The sequence below is a fragment of the Plecotus auritus genome, assembly GCF_963455305.1.
Source record: "Plecotus auritus genome assembly, chromosome: 3".
NCBI lineage: Eukaryota > Metazoa > Chordata > Mammalia > Chiroptera > Vespertilionidae > Plecotus > Plecotus auritus.
Genome location: NC_137772.1, coordinates 119,563,747 through 119,591,107, shown reverse-complemented (window position 1 = coordinate 119,591,107; position 27,361 = coordinate 119,563,747). Strand labels below are relative to the sequence as shown.

The 27,361-nt window shown below is 36.2% G+C and overlaps 1 protein-coding gene across 1 annotated transcript in view; it reads right to left on the bottom strand.

Moving 5' to 3' along the window:
- The window catches only part of RNF17 (ring finger protein 17), a gene marked incomplete at both ends in the record, with an annotated part of 182,565 nt that overhangs the window by 118,650 nt on the left and 36,554 nt on the right, over window positions 1–27,361 (bottom strand). Inside the window, 9 exons of the mRNA XM_080662142.1 lie at window positions 4,014–4,155; window positions 6,180–6,370; window positions 8,469–8,637; window positions 9,666–9,855; window positions 12,382–12,540; window positions 14,606–14,910; window positions 19,182–19,256; window positions 19,527–19,603; window positions 23,384–23,555. Coding sequence (XP_080518268.1) covers window positions 4,014–4,155; window positions 6,180–6,370; window positions 8,469–8,637; window positions 9,666–9,855; window positions 12,382–12,540; window positions 14,606–14,910; window positions 19,182–19,256; window positions 19,527–19,603; window positions 23,384–23,555 — 1,480 coding nt within the window. The remainder of the gene's footprint in view (window positions 1–4,013; window positions 4,156–6,179; window positions 6,371–8,468; window positions 8,638–9,665; window positions 9,856–12,381; window positions 12,541–14,605; window positions 14,911–19,181; window positions 19,257–19,526; window positions 19,604–23,383; window positions 23,556–27,361) is intronic.

The following is a 27,361-nucleotide window of genomic DNA, read 5'->3' as shown; positions in this document are numbered from 1 at the left end:
TCTCTCATCGATGTTTCTAATTCTCTATCCCTCTCCCTTACTCTCTGTAAAAAATCAATAAAATATATTTAAAAACTAAAAAAATAAAATAAAAAAGATGAAATATTGCCATTTGCAACATGGATGGACCTTGAGAATATTATGCTGACATAAATTAGTCAGAAAAAGCTAAGAACCATATCATTTCCCTCACATGTGGGGTATAAAACTGAAACTCCTGCACACAAACAGCAGTGTGGTGGTTGTCAGAAGGAAGGGGATTGGGGGGGCCTAATATATGATGACCGGAAGATGGTTTGACTTTAGGTGGTGAGCACACAGTGCAATATACAGATCTTTTATCTCAGAATGTACACTTGAAACATATCTGATCTTATTAACCAATGTCACCCCAATAAATTTAATAAATTTAAAAATACCTAGGTGTTAATTTAATCAAGGAGGTAAAAAACCAGTATTTTCAAATTTAAGAAAGAAGAAACTGAAGAGTATACAAATAAATGGAAGCATGTACCATGTTTATGGATATAAAGAATTAACATCATTAAAATGTCAGCCTGACCAGTGTTGCTCAGTGGTTGAGTGTCAACCTATAAACCAGGAGGTCATGGGTCAATTATCAGTCAGAGCATATGCCTGGGTTGTGGGCTCAATCCCCAGTGGGGGGGAATGCAGGAGGCAGCTGATTGATGTTTCTCTCCCATCAATGTTTCTATCTCTCTATCCCTCTCCCTTCTCTCTAAAATCAATAAAAATATATTTTTAAAAATGTCCATTTTACCTAAAGCAATCTATAGATTCAGCGTAATTCCTAGCAAAATACCAACAGAACTAGAACAAATAATCCAAAAATTTATATGGAACCACAAAAGATCCTGAATAGCCTCAGCAATCTTCATAAAGAGGAACAAAGTTGGAGGTATCAAGCTACCTGATATCAAACTATACTACAAGGCTCTAGTAATCAAAACATCATTATACTAGCATAAAAACAGACACACAGATTAATGGAACAGAACAGAGAACTCAAAAATAAACCCATACCAATATGGTCAGTTAGTATTTGACAAAGGAGGTCAAGAAAATACAATGGGGTAAAGACAGTCTATTCAATAAACGGTGTTGGGAAAATTGAACAGGCACATGAAAAAAATTTAAACTAGGTGTTTAATTAAACTAGGCCACTTCTAACAACATATATAAGAATAAACTCAAAATGGATGGAAGGCTTAAATACTCGAAGTCACGAGACTCCTAGAAGGAAATACAGGCAGTATAATCTCTTGACATTTCTCTTAGCAATATTTTTCTGGTATATTTCCTTGAGCAAAGGAAACAAAAGAAAAAAATAAAACAAATGAAACTACATCAGAATAAAAAGTTTTTGCACAGTAAAGGATACTTTCAACAAAACAAAAAGGCAGCCTACTGAATGGGAGAACATATTCGCCAATTGCACATCTGATAAAGGGTTAATATCCAAAATCTATCAAGGACTCATACAACCCAACACCAAAGAACCCCCCCAAATAATCCTATTTAAAAATTGGCAGAGGACCTGAATAGACACTTCTTCAAAGAGGACAAACCGATGGCCAACAGACATATGAAAAGATGTTCAACATCACTAATCATCAGAGAAATGCAAATTAAAAGCACCTCATATCTGTCAGAATGGCTATCATCCATAAACCAACAAACAAGTGTGAGCGAGGATGTGGAAAAAGGGAACCCTTGTGCACTATTATAGGTAGGAATGCAGACTGGTATAGCCATTATGGAAAACAGTATGGATGATGCATACTGTTTAATTAAAAAAAAATTAAAAATCAAGCTACCTTATGACCCAGCAATCCCACTTCTCGGTATATAGCTGAAAAAACCCAAAACACTAATTTGAAAGAATATGTGCACCCCTATGTTCACTGCAGCAACTCAAGTGCCCATCAATAGATGAGAGGATAAAAAAATCTGTCATACATACGGTATATACAATGGAATATTACTTGACCATAAAAAGAATGTACTCTTACAATTTGCAACTGCATGGATGGACTTAGAGGGTATTATGTTAAGTAAATCGGTCAGAGAAAGACAAGTACCATATAATTTAACTTAAATTGGAATGTAAACTATATAAATGAAAAAAAAAATACTAGAAACAAATTCACAGATACAGAGAAGAGACTAATGGTTACCAGAGGGCAGCAGGGTTGGGGGACAGGGTGAAAAAGGTGAAAAGATTAAGAAGACAAATTGGTAGTTACAAAATAGTCATGGGGATGTAAATTAAGTATGGTGTCAGGTGGGTACTGGAATATACTGGGGGAACCACTTTGTAAAGTACATGATTGTCTAACTGAAATTAGTACAAAAATAATATTAAAAAAAATTAAAACAGTTTATACTATAATCCAGCAATTGCACTCCTCATTATCTACCTAGGAGAGACTCAAACAGACCCATGTTCACAATAGCATTATTCAAAAGGTTAAAACAATTCAAGTGTTTATCAAGAGATGGATAAACAAATGTGGTACATACATACAATGAATATTAGTCAGCTATAAAAAGGAATGAAATTCTGATACATGCTACAATATGTAAACAACATACTACATATAATAAGGCACACAAAAGGAAAACTAATGTTTGTTTTCCACTTATAGGTATCTAGAATAGGTAATTCACAGAGAGAAAGTAGAATAGGTTATCAGACACTGGTGGAGTAGAATGGGGAGTTATTGTTTAAAGGGAATGGAACTTCTGTTTGAGAACAAGAAGTTCTGGAGAGGAATGGTGGTAATGGCTGAACAACATGGGGAATATACTTAATGGCACTGAGCTGTACACTTAAAATGGTAAATTTTGTTATATATGTTTTACCTCAATTTAAAGACATTAAGTAAAATTCAACAGAAGAAATACATGTAAGTTCTACTTAGTGCCATACAGGGAGATTTCCACAACTCCTATAGGGAGGTGGTATAGCATGGTGAAATGTTTGAGGTGACAGGTTCTGAATGAAGCTGCACTGCCCAGTTCAATCCTGACTCTATTCTTTGTAGCTGTGTGACCTAACCCTCTGGTTAGGCTCCACATCTAAAGGAAGATAATGGCATCTTTCTCACTGGGTGGTTGTGAAGATTAATGAGTTAACTCACACATAGCATTATGGCCCTTAGAATGAGTTAATTCATATAAAGCACTGATGTAAAGAGATCAATAACAATGAACTCCTTGTTAATAGCTATCTGAACCCACCAGTCACACATGCAAAATTTAATATGAAATGTCTTTAATCTGAAACTATTTTTGTGTTCAAATTCTGAAAATTACCTAGTACTAATTCATAAATTCTCAGGTGTACATGATCAGAAACAGGTTTTATCATTTTATTTTGATTTGTCAGCTCTATGTGCTTTTCCTACATTGACTCTTGAACAAACAGGTTTGAACTACATGCATCCACTTATATGTGGATTTTTTTTTCAATAAATATTGTTAAATGTATTTTCTCTTCCTTATGACTTTCTTAGTAACATTTTATTTTTTCTAGCTTATTTTATTGTAAGAATACAGTATTTAACACATAAAACATACAAAATATGGTAACTGACTATGTTATTGGTTTCTGATTAACAGTAGGTTATTTATTAGTAATTAGGTTTTTTGGGGAGTCAAAAGTTGTACACGGATTTTTTACTGCATGGAGGAGGGGTGAGGGTCAGCATTTCATGTTGTCCAAGGGTCAACTGTAGATTTCAGATGGTAGCAAGAAACATTTATACATCCTTTACTGTCTCTTCCCTCCACATATCACTAATTTGCTCCTTCAATTTACTAAGTCACGTGCATTTGTTATGCAAAGTTGCACCCACGAAGAAACTTAAATTTATAGGTTCATAGCAGTTTATTTGCTCTAAAATTCATACTACGCACTTATTTCTGTTATACATTTCTACTTAAAACTTGCAAAAATATTTTGTGTCAAAGGAACACTACATACTTACCAACTGAAGATAGAAATCAGTAGGACTATTTATATGACAAACCATAACGGAAACATCTGTCATTTCTTTAGGCAAAATAGGTGGATGATAGTGTAAAATCATATTTTTTTCAGAATGACTTCTTGGTGAGTGTGACTTAAACCTAATTAAAAGAATAATTAAAACATAAGCAGGAGCCATTTTCTTGAAGTCTCTTCTCTCAGTGACTTGATCTGAAGAAAGGACTTGCACATACACTGATTTATCTACCAAGAGTATTCCCTTTCCAATTTCTCTCTTCTAACTTATAAGGCTTCTTGGTATTGTTGCCAATTATCAAACAATGTTAAATAAGATGTCAAGCCCTGGCCAGTGTTGGTCAGTGGTCAGAGTGTTGGACCACACACCGAAGGGTTGAGGGTTCGATTCCCAGTCAAGGGCACATACCTGGGTTACAGGTTTGATCTCTGCCCTGGTCAGGAGGCAGACAACCAATTGATGTGCCTCTCTCACCTCTCTCTCCCCTCTCCACTGCTTTTCCACTTTCTCTACAGATCAATGGGAAAAATATCCTTGGATGGGGATTACAAAAAAAAAAGTCAAGTCTCAAAACTCAATAATTTGCCCTGACGGGTTTGGCTCAGTGAATAGAGCGTCGGCCTGCGGACTGAAGGGTCCCGGGTTCGATTCCAGTCAAGGGCATGTACCTTGGTTGCGGGCACATCCCCAGTAGGGGGTGTGCAGGAGGCAGCTGATCAATGTTTCTCTCTCATTGATGTTTCTAACTATCTCTCTCCCTTCCTCTCTGTAAAAAATCAATAAAATAAAAAAAAAACAAAAAAAAAAAAACAAACTCAATAATTAATCTTCAAATTGGTGTTGGAGCATTTTCGAGCTGGATCTGTAAACTCTACTCAGAGTCTAAGTTTCTGCTCTTTTAGTTGAACTGGTAACCACTCTGTGGTAGCAGTCAATGAGGACAGTTGTGTGCTCTCCCTGTCTCCTTCTGGCTCCCAGACTCTACTCTTTTTTAGAATGGAATTTACTTGGTTCACTTCCAGAGTTGTGTAACCACTCAGGACAGAAAGTATCTTCCACTGTCTCTGTGGTAACTTAGTCATCTTCATTCATCAGAGATGAAGAAGGAAAGGAAGTTATAGTACCCACACTAGAGGCCCGGTGCACGAAATTCATGCTGGGGGGGGGTCCCCTCAGCCCAGTGGATGGCAAACTCATTAGTCAACAGAGCCAAATATCAACAGTACAACAATTGAAATTTCTTTTGAGAGCCAAATTTTTTAAACTTAAACTTCTTCTAATGCCACTTCTTCAAAATAGACTCACCCAGGCCATGGTATTTTGTGGAAGAGCCACACTCAAGGAACCAAAGAGCCGCATGTGGCTCACGAGCCGCAGTTTGCCGACCACTGCCTCAGCCCAACCTGCACCCTCTCCAATCTGCGACCCCTTGGGGGAATGTTCAACTGCCTGGGATAGGGCCTAAACTGGCAGTCAAACATCCCTGGACTGCTGGCTCCTAATCGCTCACCTGCCTGCCTGCCTGGTCACCCCTAACTGCCCCCCCCCCCCGCCGGCCTGGTCGCCCCCAATTGCCCCCCCTGATGGCCTGGTTGCCCCCAACTGCCCCCCCCCTGCTGGCCTGATTGCCCCTCATGGCCCCACCACCCCCGCCAGCCTGGTCGCCCCATGCAGCCTGCTGTTCAGTCCTTTGGTCGTCCCTCACTACCCGCCCTGCCGGCCTAGTCGTAGACAGCCATCTTGTGAGGGTGTGAGGGTTAATTTTCATATTACCTCTTTATTATATAGGATTCTAGAGCCATATATTAAATACAGAATGGTTAGAATATTGAAGTCAGGAATTGTCAAACTACAATTATTGAAATCCTAGTGTAGTTGCTTGTGAACTTATCAAGAGTATAAAAAATGTTCAGTAACTAGAAATAGTTTCTACTTTGAGGTACCTTACTTTCTCTATTTCCATAAATCAAATGATCTGAATGCAGTTTTCACAGGCAATTGTAATTAGAAAAATTGACAGCAATATTTTTAACCTCTTACAGAGTATGTTGAGGTTTACTTTGGGCCCATAGTTTTAAAGGTAAAATCTGCTATTCCAATTTATAGCTATTATCTCAAAAAACATTTAAGATTTAATAAATTACTTACCTGGCCAGTTCCATAAAAACTAATGCATCTCTAAGAGACACAGGCATGTCACTGCTTATTTTATTTGTTGGTGGTTTCTGCAGATCTACAATAAGCACACCATCTTCTTCTCTAAAAACTTTCATTAAAACAGCCTTGTTATTTACCATTTTCAAAAATTCTACTTTAGCTTCTTCTCCCCAAGCTTCACTCTGTGTAAAAAGTTAAGTTATAATGTACTTCATAATTATAATTAGTTCTAATATTACAATAATCTGAATTTAGCTTTAAAACAACCAAAGTCTGAAAATCTGAGCAGAGGCACTGAGCCAACCACAGATATTAAATAGCAGCTGGGGCCACAAACCTAAGGACAGTCTTAGGGATGCATGGAGTGTAGGTCATACTTTGATTTATAAATATTGTCTCAAGGTTCCATAGCTACTGCACTTCAGGACTTAGTTTCATGTCTGAATATTAGTATGAAGATTATAAATATTTTAAAAAAACCCTAGTATTACATATGAATTTTCCACTTAAATGATGAAAATTCAAAAGATAATTTTTGAAGTATAATGAAAGCCATGCAATACAATCAAGGTATTTCTAATCATCAGTTACCTTAGTTCTCATTACTAGCAATATGTGAAGTATACACTACTTAAATAATAAAGAAAAATATTCACCAGTTGGAAAAAGGTTTTTAAGTTGATTTTTTAAATTTTAAGTAGCTAAACGTAAAGTAAATTTTAAGGATCAAAAGTACATATTCCTTAAAAACAAAAAATAAAACATCTTTCTAAAGATTTTATGAGTATAAAAGTAAAGCCTACTCAGAATAAAAGACTTAAAAAGGAACAATTTTACCACTTTGAGGAAAACACCAGTCTATTATTTTTATATTTCCTCCTAGTTTTTTTATTAATTTATTCATTCTTTCAAATATCTGCTAAATGTCTACTATGTGTTAGATCAGTGGTCGGCAAACTGTGGCTCGCGAGCCACATGCAGCTCTTTGGCCCCTTGAGTGTGGCTCTTCCACAAAATACCATGGACTGGGCGAGTCTATTTTGAAGAAGTGGCATTAGAAGTTTAAAAAATTTGGCTCTCAAAAGAAATTTCAATCATTGTACTGTTGATATTTGGCTCTGTTGACTAATGAGTTTGCCGACCACTGTGTTAGATGATCTGTTACATGCCTGGAGTACAATGATGAGCAAAGAGAGACTTCTTCTTTCATAATACTATAACTACTTGATATGCATTCTTATCTCCTAGGAGTCTGCAATGTTGCTGGGGAATATGCAGATATCTATACTAATAAAAGTAATATGCTAATTAGAACAGATGTCTTCCAGATGTCCATCTGGACAAAACCACAGTGCCTGTGAGGGCCTAGGGCCGGTGCTGCAGGGGAGCGGGGGCTGCGGCTCAGACAGCCGTGGCAGCTGCGAGGGCCCGGGCTCAGGCAGCCATGGCGGCCAGCAGTGGCAGCAGCAGTGGGGTGATGGGGGCGGCGCCTGCCCCTGATTGGCCAGGTCGCCTCCTGCAGAGGGAGGCCAGATTGCGGCTTAGGCCAGGGGCAAGGCAGAGGCAGTTAGGGGTGATCAGGCCGGCAGGGGAGTAAGTTAAGTGCTATCAGGCCAGCAGGGGGGCAAGGTAGGGGCGATAAAGCTGGCAGGAGGTCAAGGTAGGGGCAATCAGGCTGGCAGGCAGAGGGGTTAGGGGCGATCAGGCAGGCAGGCAGGTGAGTGGTTAGGAGCCAGTTGTCTCGTATTGTGAGGGATGTCCAACTGCCGGTTCAGGATTGGGCCTAAAATGGCAGTTGGACATCCCCTGAGGAGTCCCAGATTGGAGAGGGTGCAGGCCAGGCTGAGGGACTCCCCCGCCCCTGTGAACAAATTTCGTGCACAGGGCCTCTAGTTAATAAATAATACAAAGCAGAATGCTATATGGGCTATAAATAGATAATGAACAAAGTGCCATGGAAACAGTGAAGAAATGTACAGAAACACAAACTACAACCTATTTTATTTTTCCACACTGCAAAACTTAGTGGTTTACTTGGATATTTCACCTATCACTATATTCATATATGCTTATTCAACTCAATTTCCCACTAAGAACATTTCCAGTTGTGGAAAGTGAAGTTCATCTCCTTTTTCATTGGCACTATCAGATAATTACGTAAAATGTATTTACTAGAATTGGTGCCTTAAACCTACACTCAACAATCTGACTGGCAATACTTAGCTAAAACTGGAACACTTTAGCCCCTGAAGAAGAAAGCATAATTTCAGTTTTACTTACTGAATTCTGTGGAACAATGTCCTTCAATGAGCATGGCTGTGCTAATGGCTGGAAGTCTTTCAGCAGCCCTTCAATATATGGTTCAGACTTCCTTAGGACCAGACCTAAGTCATTTAGTACTATATGTTGCTCAGCAATGTGTTCTGATTTCACATGGGTATCACCAACTCTAGGAAGAATTCCGGTAACATTTTTTGAAAATAATGCTTCAAAACCAAATTTGCTTTCCCCCGTAAAAGTTATGCATTTCTAAGGATACTCTCCTTAGGTTAAATCTTATAGAAAGTTATATTCTAGTTCATACTTTCTAACAATATAGATTTAATCTAGCTTTTTTAAAAATATATTTTATTGATTTTTTACAGAGAGGAAGAGAGAGGGATAGAGTTAGAAACATCGATAAGAGAGAAACATCCATCAGTTGCCTCCTGCACACCTCCTACTGGGGATATGCCTGCAACCAAGGTACATGCCCTTGACCAGAATCGAACCTGGGACCTTTCAGTCCGCAGGCCAATGCTCTATTCACTGAGCCAAACCAGTTAGGGCTAATCTAGCTTTTAAGTACAGACACTGTTGCTACCTATGTAATTAAATCTCAGTTGCCTTTACCTGAATTATCTTTTATATATCAACTTAAACTTAAGGGGATAATGATGCCCCGAGTAGAAATCTATTTATTTATAAAGCTATGACCATTAAATAATTAGTTAATACTGGTCCTTACTTCAGAAAGATTTTCAGTTTGTTTTATTTTCCTAGAACACTGAGGGAAACATTTTTGAGTATCTAGAATGAGCCGACACTATACCACTTTAACATGCATTAATAAAATTATAGAAAACTGATTAAAATTTTTACTCAATCATCCTGCAGCTAAAAAGGAACTGTTTTTATGCATAATTCCCCTGCTTTGAAGCACCAAAGAAGAGTATTTAAGTTTGGATACATCAAAAAGCTCCTTTTCCAAGTTCCCTGTCTAGTAACACTGATAAATGATAATACTGTCCTAATTTAGTAATTAGTAAGACAAATTATAGAGGAAACTTAGAAAGTATATGCCTTGGAAATGAAGAAATATAAATTACTCCTCTCTACCCTTTCCCAATTTCCTTTATTCTTTAGTATCAACCCTCTTCCCAATCACAAATGTTTCCAAGCAGGCCAGGAATATACAATAATTATAAAGTAGCATACCCTGCAACAATTAGGACTTCAGAATTTCCAAAATCCACCATGAATATTTGTATTAGTGCAACTTCACCGACTGAAAATTTAGTTGGACTACAATGTTTCCTAATATTTTCATTTTCTATTGGAATTAATTCAGTGATAATTCCTCGACACCACATTCCATTTCCAATACTGCTGACGAATACTGTTGCACCTAAATAATGAGGAAGACAAATCATTATCAATGTTAATGGAGAAAGAATACCTAGTAAGCTCTAATTTACAAATGTGTACCTTAGTTTAACCACTAAGAAGTCTTAATTAATTTATCTACTGATGATATAGTACTATGTTAAGAGCTATGAGAAGGGTGAAGGTAGTATAGTATGACAGTTTCTATTATACAGAATCTTTTGAACTAGATGGGGAGATAAAAACGAAGAATATTCAGCAATCACTTTTTGAGGACTTCTGTTTCATGAACTATAACAAAGATGAATGAGAGCATGCTGCCATCAACACACTCAAGAAAGGCCCTGTCTAATGTTGTTAAGTGGTTAGAGCATTGGCCCATGGACCAAAGAGTCTCAAGTTCGATTTCTGGTCAAGGGCATGTACCTGTGTTTTGGGTTTGCTCCCTGCCCCTGGGTAGGTCGGGGGGTGTGTGTTGAAGGCAACCGATGTATCTCTAACAGCGATGTTTCTCTCTCTCTCTCTCTCTCTCTCTCTCTCTCTCTCTCTCTCTCTCTCTCTCTCTCTCTTTCTCTCTCTCTCCTCACCATCCTGCTTCCCTTCTGTGCTCTCTCTGAAAAGCAATGGAAGAAAATATCCTCGGGTAAGGATTAGCAGCCACAACAAAAAAAGGCATTCATGAAAGACAGGCAAATAATGACTCTAATACATTGTACTTATAACAATAAAGACCTTCTACCCTTATTCATGTACACACATGTATGTACAGATATACACATACTAAAATCTGTAAAATACTTTGGTAACATAAAAAAGAATCAATTACTTTCTCTTGGTTATCAGGAGAGTAAAGAAACAATGAAAGACAGAGTGTGAAATGCCAAAATTAAATTAATACACAGTTGAGTTCAAAGAAGAGGAAGATGAATCAAGGACCTAATAGTAGAGAGATCAGATGAATTACAAATTAATAACCAGGGAGGGTGGAGAGCAAGAAAGAAAGAGACCTGAATTTGAATGCTTACTATGAGCTCAGCAATGTTCTTAGTATTTTATGTTTGAATTCACTTATTCCTTCAACAAACCTGTGGAGATGGTACTTCCATCACATAGATGAGGAAACTAGGCAAAGAGAGGTTGAAAAGCTAGCCACACGGCTACTTAGAAGAGGTAGTAGGAGAATGCAGGTAGTCTTAGAGCCCATTCTCTTAAAAACTAAGTTATGCATCACAGAAAAATTTGGTAATATTTGATCACTGATTATATACAGAGGGATGCTGAATAATCCCCTCTAATAAAAACAGGATAGTTGAGAGGCACATGAAGGTGGCCCTTTAAAATTTTAAGCTCTACCAAAACATTTGTTTGGCCTTCAGATTGTTGTGGACCTTCTCTTATTTTTATATACCACATAACCAATATTCTTAGATTTAAATACATATATTAATCCATTATTTCTTGCAACAGATAAGAAAAAAAACCTGTTAAAGCCATTTGTTGTTCTATATAATGAAGAATAGGTAGGGAAAGGGAACAGCTTTCTTAAGTATCATATCACATTTCTCCCCTTCTCAAAATATAAATAAGTATTTAAATCATGTGTACTTACCTTGAAATAATAATAATTATTAAAACAAAGGATGACTTTTTGGCTTTCTTAGAACATTTTCTGAATGTAAGCTGAGGTCTTTTGTGCACATACTAAATTTTGGAGAATTATTTGTGCCATAAAAATTAAGTTTAATACTATACTTCTCTCCTCCTAGATACTCATAATTTAAGCATTATTTTTTGTTTTAAAATTATTAATTTTTGTCAAAAGTATATGATGATCCTAGGCTTCTAATATTCTGTTAAGCTACAAAGATGAGCTGAGAGTTAATTACACTTTTAAAGAACTACTATATAAGGCTAAACAGATAATACTTTTTGATATTAGTTACACACAGACATTGATTGCTATTAACAGAATGAGAAAAATGCTCTATTAGTCAAGTAAATCATATCTTCCTCTTATCACAGAGGGTAATCAAATTTAGTCCACAGGGTTATAAGGAAAATATTTGTAAGGAATGCTCAATTATGGCAAATTACACATACCCTTAGAATTAGAACGATGAAGTTTCCCAACTACCTCCATGAGGTCCTAAGAAATGGATGCTGCTGTCCTCCTGCATTTCATGAAGTGTTCAATAACATCCTCAACATTCATGTGTGGATGTCAAGGGACTGTTATCACACCACGAGGAATCATCTTAGAGGAACAGTTTCCCCTGGAGACAAGGGGGCAAACTACTTAATCCCCTCCCCTGAGTTTTATCATTTAAACAAAACTCATCTTGCTCCGTAACAGTTTTTGTGTATATCTCACTCAGCAGCCAATTTTAATATTTAGCTAACTTACCTAAACAAAATTTAACTTATGTTAAATAATTCCAAAACTTTTATGCTTGGAGTACAAATCTGTATTATACATTTATATGGGTTGGCCAAATATTACAATATTTACATAAACCTGACATTTTAACTTGGAGTAATATTTCATTACCTAGCTCCAAAATGTCTGAAGGATCAAGGTGTAAACTCTTATTGCAAAACTGATTTACCATCTTTTCCAATACTGTTGCATCATTTATTTGTGAATACTTCCGAATGTAGAAGTGGCAAGGATGTATTACATGACTTACAAAAACTAGCTCTGGAGAACCTAGGTAAGAACATTTAAACCACATTAATAAACCATAAGTAAGGAAAATAATTCACAAAAACTGAACGCAATATCCTCTAAACAAATAATAAGTGTTTTGTGGCACTGCAAACTCTAAAACACATAGGTCCCACAAGAGTCCAAACCCAAAATAGTAACTAGACAAATAATTCTTCAGCTCTCTGAATTGCAAATATTTTACTTCACTTGTAAAAATGTTAAATAAGTAGAATTGCAGTTCACCTGGTAGATTCTAATGTCAGTTGTATGTTTTAACTCCTTTTTATTACACAAAACTTCAGAGTTTATTTATGAACATATTTGGAACTCAGAACCCCATTGATAATGATTAGGTTTCTACTATAGCCTCCCAAACCCTGTTTAATCTATACTATACCCAAAGAACTAATAATTAGTTCATAACCTAATCCAAAATCTTATCAGGTTAGAAAGGGGTGAAAAAAATGTCTGGGCAAAGTTAACATATTGAGCAACATTTAGGGGAAGATGAGTGTGTTTTGATGGAGGCAGGGATGTGGCAGAGTAAAAGACAGTGAGGGATTTCTTGTATATAACAGTAATTAAGCCAAATGTTGCTACTGATAAGAAAAGATCTCCAGAGTATAATGTTAAGAACATCATTCTGTTTTAATTCCTTTCTTATAGGTATTAATAGGTATGCTATGTTTTGTGTAAAAAAAAACACACAAAAGAAAGAGTTAGAAAAATAACATGTGTATATCTGTTTGTATATGCATAAAGAAACTCTGAAAGGGAGAGATGAACAGGATGGAATGGGTTAGAATAAAAGTTTCACAGGGTATTTGAATATATATATATTTAATTTTTTGAACAATGTCGATGTTTTATCTAGTAAAAATGTTTAAAAAACCTGTAGGAGGACTGGAATTAGAGATAGCCAATAATGGATCGTTATCTAATACAAATCACAAAATATAGCTATATTGAGGATGGAGTAAAGGGATATGTGTAACTGGAAAACAGCTACAGAAGTATGATATATTTCAGAAACATTTTTTGCCAATAACCACCAAAACTTTTAACACTGAAAAATAAGTTTTAGTTATCAGTAAAATTCATTTTACTCATTGGCTCACACTACATAAGAGTTACTATACATACAGTAAACACCACAACATCAAGTTCAGAGTTGTTAAAGTACCTGCTTTTGATCCAAAAGGAGATGATTTTTTCTGAAGAGGCTTGTTTGGATAGCCCATAAGATCATCTGTGAGGCATGCTTCATCAAAATAGAAAATAAAGGCAATTGTACTAATTTTAAGTTGACAATGATATATTATTGTTTAAAAAACTGTGCCTGAATTAACAAAATACTGGAAAGGCAAGACCCCTTGCATCAGTAGATAATGTCATGAGAGGCTTCTTAACTCACTGAGGTATCAGAAAAGGTTAATACAGTAGAAATGAGAAAGCAGTATGTCCTTTATATCTTTTTTCTGTATGCAAATGTCATTCTGGAGAGTCCATCAGTGAAACTAATGTGTGCAGAAGGGAAGAGAACCAAGTGGGTCTTAAAAATGATCCTCAAGAAGACTAGTAGTGTAACTACACACAGTAGTATCTCACTCTCATGTTAATGGAGAGAACACCAACACTGGAAATTTAATCAAATCATTACGATAAATTTAAATGTTACAAAAGAGATGCTATTACATTCATGATAGTTCATTTTTAGAACAGATTATATCTAAGATTTAAGAGAGGATGTTCTTAAATTTAAGGACAAAGTCATGAGATTATTTCTACAAATCTCATTTACATTTTCATCTTTTATACAAGGTTTATATGTGGAACATTAAATAGTCAAATACCCTACTTAAATCAAATATCAAATTTATATCTGAGTTTACCTATATTATTGCAATAAAAATAAAAATTATCCTACTTTAGAAAACGTGACTATAGGGAAGTTGTGTAAGCTAATAGTAATTCCCTTCTGTGAAGTACAGGGACAAGGGGTACTAACTTTGTTTCTAATTACAGACATGATCTATTATTTCCTTGCTTTTGTATTGTCACTCACTTTCCAGGTTTTCTTCAATAATTTCTTCAATGATCACATCAGGGCTAGATCCCATCTGGGGTAGAGCAGCAATGCTTTTAGGGGATGTTGTTGCAACAACCTCTTTCTGTGGCTGAAAGTTTTTTGCTTCCAAATGCTTATCAACAGTTTCTGGTTGCAAAGAAGGTGGTAGGGGTTCGTTAGTTAGGACAGGCATGTCAACCCTTTTCTTTGCTGGCGATGGGAATGTATCACAACAAGAAAATTTCTTTTCGTGATTATATTTCTTTTGAAGATTCTGGCCAATTTCATTTTCTTGGGGGTATCTGTTGAAAACAGAAGCACACATCTACTTTAGATCACTTCATAAAGTCTCTATGTCCATCCCCAAGCCATTTCCTTTCCATAGGACAGTTAACACTTGTCACACACACAAAGGGGTAAAGTTATATAGGTGCACAGGATACTTTTAAACAGCTTTCTTGCGATATAATTGACACAAAAAAAATTCATTAAATTTTACTAAATTCACAGAGTTTTGAAACCATCACCACAATCTAATTTTAGAACATTTCTATTACCAACGCCCTCCAAAAAACTATGGCCCATTCCCAGCCCAAGGGTTGGAAAAGGGCAACAAGAAGCATAATCAATGGGACACTGACAGTCACACCATAATGATCTGATCCTAAAAGAGCAGTGGATATATGTTTTCAAAAGAAGTCATTTTGATTTGGCTTAGGTGTTTGATTTTAAATTATGTTGAGTATTTCTTCTTTTAATTCACTGACTTAAAAATAAAGTGTAGGAAACTCCATACTGTCTTCCACAAAAGTTAAAAATGGAACTCCCATTTGACCCAGTAATCCCACTTCTAGGACTATATCCCAAGAAACCAGAAACACCAATCAGAAAGGATATATGCACCCTTATGTTCATAGCAGCACAATTTACAATAGCTAAAACATCTTAAGTGCCCATCAGTAGATAAGTGGAAACATCTTAAGTGCCCATCAGTAGATAAGTGGATTTAAAAAACTGTGGTACATCTACACAGTGGAATACTCTGCCGCTATACTAGTGAAAACGAAGGAACTTTTACCATTTACAACAGCATGGATGGAACTGGAGACCGTTATGCTAAACCTGTGGTCGGCAAACTGCGACTCGCGAGCCACAGGCGGCTCTTTGGCCCCTTGAGGGTGGCTCTTCCACAAAATACCATGGCCTGGGTGAGTCTATTTTGAAGAAGTGGCGTTAGAAGTTTAAGTTTAAAAAATGTGGATCTCAAAAGAAATTTCAATCGTTGTACTGTTGATATTTGGCTCTGTTGACTAATGAGTTTGCCGACCACTGTCTAAGCGAAATAAGCCAGTCAGAGAAAGATAAATATCACATGATCTCACTCATATGTGGGATATAATGATCAACATAACTTGAATAGATCCAGAGACAAATGGCAGGGGAGGTGGGGTTAGAGAGCACCCAAAGGACTTGTATACATGCATAGTAGCATAACCAATAGACATAGACACTGGGGTGGTGGGGGCTTGCCTGGGGTGGGAATGGCTGCGGGGGGGAAAGGAGGGGATCAATCGGAGAAAAAGGAGACATATGTAAAACTTTAGACAATAAATAAATAAGAAAAAAAATAAAGTGTAGGAAACAGTGAAGGGTATGATCCTAAGCAAATTGTTAGAAACCTCTCTACCTTGGCTAGAAATCACCATTAGTCTGAATCCTTTGGGTAAGACTTTGAATATGACTATTCACTAACTCACAGCTGATTATTCCATTTACTCCATATATTTCTATCTTCTTTATTTAGCTACACAGATTTAGGCCATCAAGTATACAAATTTTATCGAAGAGATGAGATTGGATCTCAAAAGCTTGTATTTTAGTTAACCCATGATGGATTTAACTTGGTCACAGATCAGCATTTAGGAAGCATTTTAGAAATAAGAACCAACAAAGCCAGATGGATTCAATAATGATAAGTCTTATCTGTCTCTTCCAACAATGGGTGTACACTTAACTCACATAAAATAAGTACACGTGGAATAAAGGTCCAAGCACCTGCTGAGGATGCATATGTGTGCACAGCTTTGCAATCCAAACATTTTTTATAATAACTTTTATCTGACCTTACTAAGACATTCAGTAATTAACCAACTCGTCTCATACATAAACCCCTCCTTTGACTTCTCGAACACTCCTCTCTTATTTGTCTTTCAGCCTCTGCCTGCTCCTTTTCAGTTTTTGTGTTGTTTTGTTTGTTTTTCAGGTTACTCTTTGTATGTCCTAAAATTTCCTCTTTTTCCAGGTTACTGTCCTTGACCTACTTCAATACCCGCTTTCACTGAACAAACCCATTGTTTAATTACCACTTGTAATCGGTAGGTGCAGGTTTTATAGTGAAACTTTCCTAAAAACTAGGAAAAATTTTAAAAGTCTATTGAGTTAAATTTAAAATCAAGACAAGATAAACATAAACTCTTTAAGAGACAGAATAATTTTTAAAAAAAATATATATTATTGATTTTTACAGAGAGGAAGGGAGAGGGATAGAGATTAGAAACATTGATGAGAGAGAAACATCGATCAGCTGCCTCCTACACACACCCTACTGGGGATGTGCCCGCAACCAAGGTACATGCCCTTGACTGGAATCGAACCTGGGACCATTCAGTCCACAGGCCGACGCTCTATCCACTGAGCCAAACCAGTTAGGGCCAGAATAACTTTTAATACTTAAAATATTTGATAGTAACCATATTCAAGTTATGAAAATATCTATAAAAGACATGACTGAAAAAGTGATTATAGAGGCAAATATGGGGCAGGGCTCCCTATCAAGGAGGATGACTTGAGCCAAAGTCCTCTGGGAAGCTCTTCCCTGTGGTGGCAAAGAGTGCAGTAGGCTATCTAGGCCTAATGCTGTTAGGCCATTTAATCTTATTCCCTTTATTACAAACAAGACTGCAAACAAAGCAACTTCTGACAATTTGGCTTCTTGTGTCTATCTGGATATTGGAAAAGAATGCCAACATTAAGTTGATAAATTGGCATCCTTACTCTATATCAGTTTTGTGAACTTGTTGTCTCTGAATTCTTCTGGCTTAGTGTGAATTGGCTCACATCTGTTTCTAGGCTTACAAGACCATGGGCTGCACTCTGCTTAGTTCCCTAGAGCAATAAATGTGATGCTCCTTGGGGGATGATTTCTCTGGAGACACACCACCCACAAGTGAATGAACTTATTTTCTTTTGGGGTTTATAAATCATCTACCAGTATATTCTGATTACTCCTAAACCCTGAATCAAGTCCAAGACCACATCTTAAGTTTCAGCACATATAACCAACTGCCATCTGGACATCTCTCCCCAATACCTGGTAAACAGCAGTTACTCAACTTATCTACTCTTCCATCTCCCAACTTTTCTTCTTGTATTCCCAGTCTTGGTGAGTAACACTACAATCCATCAACTTAATCACCAAAGCCAGACCTTTAATCATCCAGGGTGCTTCCCTCTTCCTTACTGCTCACACTCAATTACAAAGTTTTATCAACTTTCCCTACTTAGCATTTGTTACATCTATCACTCTCCAGTGTTATTACCTACTTTTGATTTCTCATCATTTGCTGATATTGATAAAATAGTTCAACTGATCCTTCAGCCTCCAGTCTCATAAATAATCCTCTAAATGACCACAGAATTAATGTTTAAAAATGTAACCTAATTATTTTTACTTACATGCTAAGAATCTTTTCGTGGTTTGTCTATAGCTGTGTTATTCAACAGAACTTTCTGTGATCATGAAAATGTGTTGTGCTGTCCAATGTGGCTACTGAGACTTAAAATGTGGCTAGTAACTAAGGAACTGAATTTCTCAGTTTATTCAGTTTTAATGCATTTATGCTTAAATGTAAATGGCCACATGTGGTTAATGGCTACTATAATGGACAGCATGAGTCTAGAAAATGAAATTCAAACACCTCTGTACAGCATACAAAATTTTTAGAATTTAGCCTCTATGTTCCCTCTACCAAATGCAGTTCCCTGAATGTAGTATGTTATTTCATTGCACACACATCTTTCTGCTAAGATGTCTACCTCCCTGTTGCCCTCCTTTTCCATTGCTACTCATTTGTGATAGATAAAGGAAAATAAAATGTCCTTTTTCCAGGTCTCTTGTTATCCCCAGAACTGACCACTCCCTTCCTTTGCATCTCCATTAAATTTTGCATATATTACCATCATAACAATTATGCACTTTGTTGTTCACATGTGTCATCCTCTACTTATTGTAACTTCTCTGACATATATCTCAAGGTTATGCCTAGCACAAAATTAATGTTCAATGCTGGCTGAATAAATGAATCCCTAGAAATAACTTTGGCACACATATCAATGAATACTGATCCCTCCTAGATCTTTTTATTCTTAAATATTTTACGTAGAATATAACTGATTGAAGCTATTTTTCCCTTTATTATTTTTCAACTTTTGAATCATATATATTATAGTAAGAATCAATTTTCCTGTCTCTTAGGTCCTGTTATTAACAGTATGTTATAATGCTTATACTTACTTTGTTGAGTCCTCAAAGTCAATCTTTATCATATTGTTGACCACAGAGATGATCTCACTGCAACTCATATTCAACCTACAATAAATACTAGCATATAAGTAAATGTCCTAAAATACATTTATTACTTTGTCTAAATAAAAATCAGTTGCTTACATAAAAAACTTTTAAAGACAGAACATTTAAATAACTTTCTTATCATAAATTACACTTATTTTAATTTGCTTGCTAAGTTGGAAAACATTTGTGACCTAAATTTTCAATTTATAATTGCTTGCTATTTTAATAAATCTAGGCTCTAATATGTTTTTATACTTGTTAGGTTCTCCTAAATTATAACTTACTTACCTGGGAGATTTCCTTAGTTTTAGAGCACTAACTTGTGGCAATTCATTCTCAAAGGTTAACTTCAAGGTGCGGATGATCTAGAATCAAAAAGGAAATGTCTATTTTGTTCATTAGACAAAAATAGACCGAGACATAGAAGCATGGAACAGACTGTCGAACCTCGGAGGGAAGGCAGGGGAGGATGGGTGGGAAGAGATCAACCAATGAACTTGTATGCATATATGCATAACCCGTGGACACAGACAATGGTGTGGTGAGGACCTCAGGGTAGGAGGGTGTGAGTGGGCTTGAAGAGGTCAATGGGGGTAGAAGGGGAAGTTATGAAATACTTTCAACAATAAAGATAAAAGAGATCTGTTTTTGTTCATCAGTTTATGTTGTTCATTATAATCCACAAATGAGTGAGATCATGTGATATCTTTCTCTGACTGACTTATTTCACTTAGCATAATGCTCTCCAGCTCCTTCCATGCTGTTGCAAATGGTAGGAGATCTTCCTTTTTACAGCAGTATAGTATTCCATTGTGTAGATGTACCACAGTTTTTTAATCCACTCATCTGCTGATGGGCACTTAGGCTGTTTCCAAATCTTAGCTATTGTAAATTGTGCTGCTATGAACATAGGAGTGCATATATCCTTTCTGATTGGTGTTTCTAATTTCTGAAGGTAGGGGAGGGTGGGAGTAAGGGGGAGAGATCAACCAAAGGACTTGTATGCATGCATATAAGCATAACCAATGGACACAGACACCAGGGGGTGAGGGCATGAGCGGGGGGTGGGGGGTAATGGGAGGATAAGGACACATATGTAATACCTTAATCAATAAAAAAAGAAGTGCCACTCATATGTAAAATTTCTTTTAATATTGTTGAAGCTGAGTAAGATTTTAGAAGAAAAAGTATATCCTTTAGGTATTTCACTAAATTTGATTTTAAGCATTTGAAGGAAGGAATGCAAATAAGTGTTTATGACTTTTTCCCCTAAAAGGAATTTAAAATCTTTTGGAGATATTTATTAACAGATAATAACAACAAAAGACACTGGTTAACAAATTAGATATAGCTACATGACCAGAGAAAATTTTGACCAGATTCATTTTGTATCTGCATTGCTGTCATCAAATGTTTCTCTCTCTTTTTTTATCTTCCTAATGAGGCTAACTAGAGTAAAGACCAAATCTTACCACTTTTTTAAACTTCCTAATGACTCACACGTAATACACAGGAAATGACTATTATTTGTTTAGAACTACAATTGGAAGGAGGCCTGGACTAGTAAGACAGTGGTAAAATCTCCTTTAAGGTTAGAGACTTTTGAGGCAGAAACCAATGGCTTCTATTTTATACCTCAGTTCAGTCCAAACATCTGATCATCTATGGAAAATGAGGCCCTGAGGATTCAAAAGTAGAGTATGATCTACTTCCCTAAGGGAGAAAGGGAGAAATTAGCAAAGGGATCGATGGTTAATTCTATTCTTGCCCACTGATCTCATAAGAAACATGTTTCTACATTTTTGCCCAACTGTATCCCTTGGGCACATGATTAGATGACAGAACAAAGCTGAGGCATCTTGTTTCTTCACCTGCACATCTGGGGAGGCAAGAGGGGAAGGAAAAAACCAGAATGGAATCCTGAATTAAATTTTCAAGTCAAGAGTTGACAGTAATACCTATATTGAATGTAAAAAGAAAATAGATTCTTATTTAGTTTGGTACCCTTATTTGTCCTGATTGTTTATTCAAGTATCCTAGAAACATCAATATTCAACTCAATGTCATCCTACTTGTTCTCACATCATGTGTTATAAAACCTTACTATATCATTTACCTAATTGATAAAAATAAAAGGCTAAACAAGTTTATTAATGCTTGTTTTAGAACTCAAACAATGAATAATTCTAAATTGATGCCAATGTGAATTAAGAGAATCTGAAATACAGATTTTTGTTAATTCTTAAATATTACATTTGAAAACATGTAAAATAAGCTACTTCATAAATAATTCACACCAAATCACAGCTATCTTGAGAAAGAACAACGAAGTCAGAGGTATCCTGCTACCTGATATTTGAAACTATACTACCAGGCTCTAGAATCAAAACAGTATGGTACTGGCATAAAAACAGACACATAGATCAATGGAACAGAACAGAGAACCCAAAAATAAACCCACACCTATATGGTCAATTAGTATTTGACAAAGGAGGCAAGAACATACAATGGGATAAAGACAGTTTATTCAATAAATGGTGTTGGGAAAATTGGACAAGCACATGAAAAAATTAAACTAGACCACTTCTAACAACATATACAAGAATAAACTCAAAATGGATGAAAGACTTAAATAAATAAATATAAGACTCCGGAGTCATAAAACTCCTAGAAGGCAACACAGGCAGTAAAATCTCTGCCATTTCTCTTAGCAATATTTTTCTTATATATCTCTCTGAGCAAGGAAAACAAAAGAAAAAACAAAACAAATGAAACTATATCAAACTAAAAAAAAAGGTGTTTGCATAGCAAAGAATACCATCAACAAAACAAAAAGACAGCCTACTGAATGAGAGAACATATTCGCCAATGACACATCTGAAAAGGGGTTAATATCCAAAATCTATAAAGGACTCATACAACCCAACACCAAAAAACATCAAACAATCCAATTAAAAAATGGGCAGAGGACCTGAATAGACACTTCTTCAAAGAGGACATGCAGATGCCCAACAGATATATGAAAAGATGCTCAACATCACTAATCATCAGAGAAATGCAAATTAAAACCACAATGAGATATTACCTCATATATGTCAGAATGGCTATCATCCATAAATCAACAAACAAGTGTTGGTGAGGATGTGATAAAAAGGGAACCCTCATGCACGGTTATAGGTGGGAATGCAGACTGATGCAGCCACTATGGAAAACAGTATGGAGGTTCCTCAAAAAATTAAAAATCAAGCTACCTTATGACTCAGCGATCCCACTTGTGGGTATGTATCTGAAGAAACCCAAAACACTAATTTGAAAGAATATGTTCACTGCAGTGTTATTTATAATATGGAAGCAACCTAAGTACCCATCAATAGATGAGTAGATAAAAAAGCTGTCATACACATATACAATAGAATATTACTCAGCCATAAGAATAAAATCTTATGATTTGTGACAGCCTGGATGGATCTAGAGGGTATTATGTTAAGTGAAGTATAAAAAGCTGTGGAATATTCGATAGATGATGTTTGCCAGAGGCCTATGGCAGAATTACCTTATTATGGCAATTAAAATTTTGTACCAAAAATTGTAGTGTTTAACTTACTCTTTTTATTCATCAATTGAATATTACACAATTGAATATTACTCAGCCATAAAAAAGAATGAGATCTTACCATCTGCGATAGCATGGATGAACCTAGAGGGTATAATACTAAGTGAAGTAAGTCAGTCAGAGAAATATAAGTACCACATGTTGTCACTTATATATGAAATCAAAAGAAAAAAATAAACAAAAATAGAGACTCAAAGATACAGAGAATAGACTGATGATTGCCAGAGAAGATGGGAGTTGGGGTACTGAATGAAAATGGTGAAGGATTTAAGAAGTACAAATTGGTAGTTACAAAATAGTCTTGGTGATGTAAAGTACAGCATAGGCAATATAGTTAATAACATTGTAATAACTATTCACAGTGCCAGATGAGTACCTGAAATATCAGGGGACCACTTTGTAAAATATATGATCATCTAATAACTATGCTGTGCATGTAAAGCTAATACAAAATAATACTGAATATAAACTTTAATTGAAGAATAAAATAAATAAAAAAGAAGTAATTCACATCATGAACAATTAAAATTACCTGATTCAGGTCACAATAAGTCCTTAGAGAAGGTGCTGACTTTAACTCTCTTGCTATCTTCATAGCTGCATTCAAATCATTTTTTCTCTCTTCAATGCAGTTTTTAGCCATTAATACATTTGATAAATAATCATCTGTTTTTCTTGCTACTTCTTCACACAAGTTCTTTTTCCTTCATGTAAGATCCCAAAGTTAGTTGCACAATTCACAAACATTTATATGAATGTGAGTTATTGTAACTAAATAGTATTAAAAGAGTAATTTCACTAATTTATGAACTTAACATGGCTAAATAAGGCATTAAGTTGAACTGAAATGTATTACAGTTGAAAGCTATGTATGGATAACTAGAGAAAAAGTAAATTTTGTAGGTTATAGTTATATGGCAAATACAGCTGTCACAGAATTACAAGGTTAAGACAGACCCTAGATCAGGGGTGGGCAAACTTTTTGACTCGAGGGCCACAATGGGTTCTTAAACTGGACCGGAGGGCCGGAACAAAAGCATGGATGGAGTGTTTGTGTGAACTAATATAAATTCAAAGTAAAGGAGCAGAGGGGAGAGCAAGAGAACCGGATAGAACAGCTGGATCCGGCCTGCGGGCCGTAGTTTGCCCAAGGCTGCCCTAGATGATTCCCTTTAAAATAGAAATCCTCGCTTTTTTTTTTTTTTTTCTTCATTTGTGTACGGCCTTCTCCAGAACCCGAACCCTGAACCGGAACCCTGAAACGTGTGGGATGTGAAAGGGGTTCCCACATCTGGCGCCCAACGTGGGGCGTCTGGAGGAGATGATATTTTTCGCCTAAGAGTGAAGGAGGGAAAAAATACACCGAGAAAAGGTGTGGAAAATTCACCGAGAAAAGGTGAAGGAAATTCACCGCACGCAAAGCCCATGGCCAGCTGCAGAGTCGCGATCTAAAACAACTCCAAGACCATGTGGATTCCTGCAACAGAGAGGAATTGACAGGTCTGCTCCAACCACGAAGACAAGAGGAGAAACAGTCCAGAGATGGAAGACGCTGATGATACCTCGCCACGCTAGCCGTCAGCAGCTGTGCGTCGCTGCAGGTTACCCAGGACCAAACCAGAGAGGGTCAGACCTGCATTAACACCATTTGTCCACCATCCAGAACTGAAATATCATTGCTGACATGTACACATAAAGAACTGTTTGACATTGAAACTGGGACTCAGAACTGTTGGACATTGAAATTGGGACTCAAACATTTTTTGTTCTCATACGTTTATTTCTAGTCTGCAGATGCAAGATTTTCTTTTAAGGAAAGAAACGGGAGAGATGCCGGAAACCAATCATTGTCTCACTAATTAGAAAGGTGTGGACAAGGAACCTTGGAAGGCTGGTCAACCTTGAAGCTCTGAAAGGTCAGAGCCAACCACTCCCTATCTAATTGAGACAGTGGTAGCTTAAGCAACTTCCCCACCAAATAATCATGTAAATCCTTACTGATAAGATAATCAGCCTGTTACTGGAATTGCCTGCCTAAGGGCATTGGGTGTATCCCAAACCTGAATAAAAGGGATGGCAAGGCCAAAGCAAAGGGTAGTCCTCCCACTAGAGGTGGAAAAAAATAAAAATAAAAAATAAAAATAAAATAAAATAGAAATCCTCGCTGTCTTATACTTACTGGTGCCAGTACAAAGACACATTTATATTCATTTCTCAGTAGGATCTACATGCACATTTTAAAATTTTCATCAGTAGACACATAAAATATTTTAAAATAGGTTTCACCAAAGCATAACTTAGGTATCAATTAACTATAATCTTCAAAGTAATCACTTAGTAAGGCAATATATTTATTCTTTCATTACTTGTACCTCTGTCAAAATATTTTCTGGGCCTATGGTGGAACTACCTTATTATGGCAATTAAAACTTTTGTACCAAGAATTGTAGTGTTTAACTTACTCATTTTATTCATCAAACAAATGCCTTCTGATTATTTTCTCAAAACCAAATCTGGCCTCAGAAAAGGATAGTTTGCCACACTGAAGAGTAACAAGAATGTAATATAGGTTCTGAAGGTAAGAGGCAAAAACCTTTAGTAATTTTATATATATATTTGAAATTGATGTCTTTAGGGGGAAAAATTGTCATTTAACAAGTTCTAGGATGGTTCCTAAAAATTCATGCCTATGTAGTGATGTCAGCAAAGAGGCAGATTAGGAAACTTTAAGCCCTCGTTCCCCAACAGAGATGTCAAAAAGCATGCAAAAATTAGTAAAATAAACTTACAGAATTCTGGAAAACAAATAAAGGTATACAGCAACAAAGCAAATGCCCAATTAACAAAAAGTCACACTCAAAATAGTAGGACATGTCATGGTGTTTTTACTTGTCGCTGTCTACCCCCCTCTTCAGCTATGCTCTTGGTCTGAAGACAGCAGTACAATTCCCAATTCCTTCCCTCAAACCAGAGGGAACAAAGCAGACTTTATTTGCAATTTTCTAATAAGTCTGGGGACTGCCAGAAGAACTAGTCTGTTTCACCTAACTTGGAACTCAGCAATGAGAAGCAGTGGGCCCTGCAGGAGGACTACAGCTGTAGAAGCCCGGGCAAGAGATTACAGTTAAAGAGATACAAAAGACTATCTGAGGTTCAGAGAAGTTGACTCTTTGGGAAATTTAGACATTTAAAAGCAACCATGTGGGGGGAAAAGCGGGACAATATGTAATACTTTCAACAATAAAGATATTTTTAAAGCAGCTATGTATGCAAAAGGATAATAAAAAGTCACACTCAGACCAAGGTAAGAATTCTCAGAAAATACCTGAGACTTTCATAAACCATCGTCTCATGCTAATCCTAAGGGTACTCAATGAAGGGCAGGCCCAGCAAAGAGCCAGTTTGCAATAATTGGGAGAGGTGACTGTGTCAAATTTTCAAAAGAACAACACAAGGCATGCAAAGGAAAACAATGAAGGATCAAAATGTGAATATCAACAGAGACAGAAATTATAAGGAGAAACCAAACATAAAATCTGGCACTCAAAAATACAATAATTGAAATGAAAAATTGACTACAAGGGTTCAACTGCAGATTTAAGCAGGAATAAAAATCAGTAAATATGAAGATAAGACAACTAAAATTATTAATTTTGAGAAGCAGAAAGAAAAAAGAATGAAGAGAAGTAAACAGAGTCTAAGGGACTTCAGGGACACCCTTCAAGTTGACCAACATATACGTTATATTTCTCAGTTGTATTTCATCTAGAATAGAAAAACCCATCTTCATAGTCACATGGAACCTCAAAGAACCCCAAATTGTCAAAATAATCTTGAAAAAGAACAAAGTTGGAGGGCTCAAACATCCTGATTTCAAAACTTTCTACAAAGCTACAGTAATCAAAACAGTGTCTTACTAGAATAAGGAGAGACAAACCAATGGAATAAAATGCAGAGTCCAGAAATAATCCTTTACCTATATGGTCAACTGAGTTTTGACAAGTGTGCCAGGACTATTCAATAGAGAAAAAGACCATCTTTTCAATAAACAATGCTGGGAAAACTGAATATCCACATGGAAAAAAATAAAGTTGGACCCTTTCCTCATACCGCATGCAAAAATTAACTCAAAATGAATCAAAGACCTAAACATAAGAGCTAACACTACAATATTCTTTGAAGATAACATAGGGGAAAAGCTTTACATATTAGATCTGGCAATGATTTCTTGCATATGACACCAAAAGCATAGGCAACAAAAGAAAAACTAATTGGACTTTATCAGTAACTTTTGTGTATCAAATAATGTGATCAAGAAAGTAAAAAGGTAACCTGTAAGAAGGGAAAAAATATCTGAAAATGATATATCTGATAAAAGATTAATATCAATAATAAATAAAGAACTCCTACAATCCAACAACAAAATAAATAATCCCAAAATAAATAAATTCAGATATGGGTACTCAGCCTGGCTGGTATAGCTCAGTGGTTGAGCATCGACCCCTGAAGC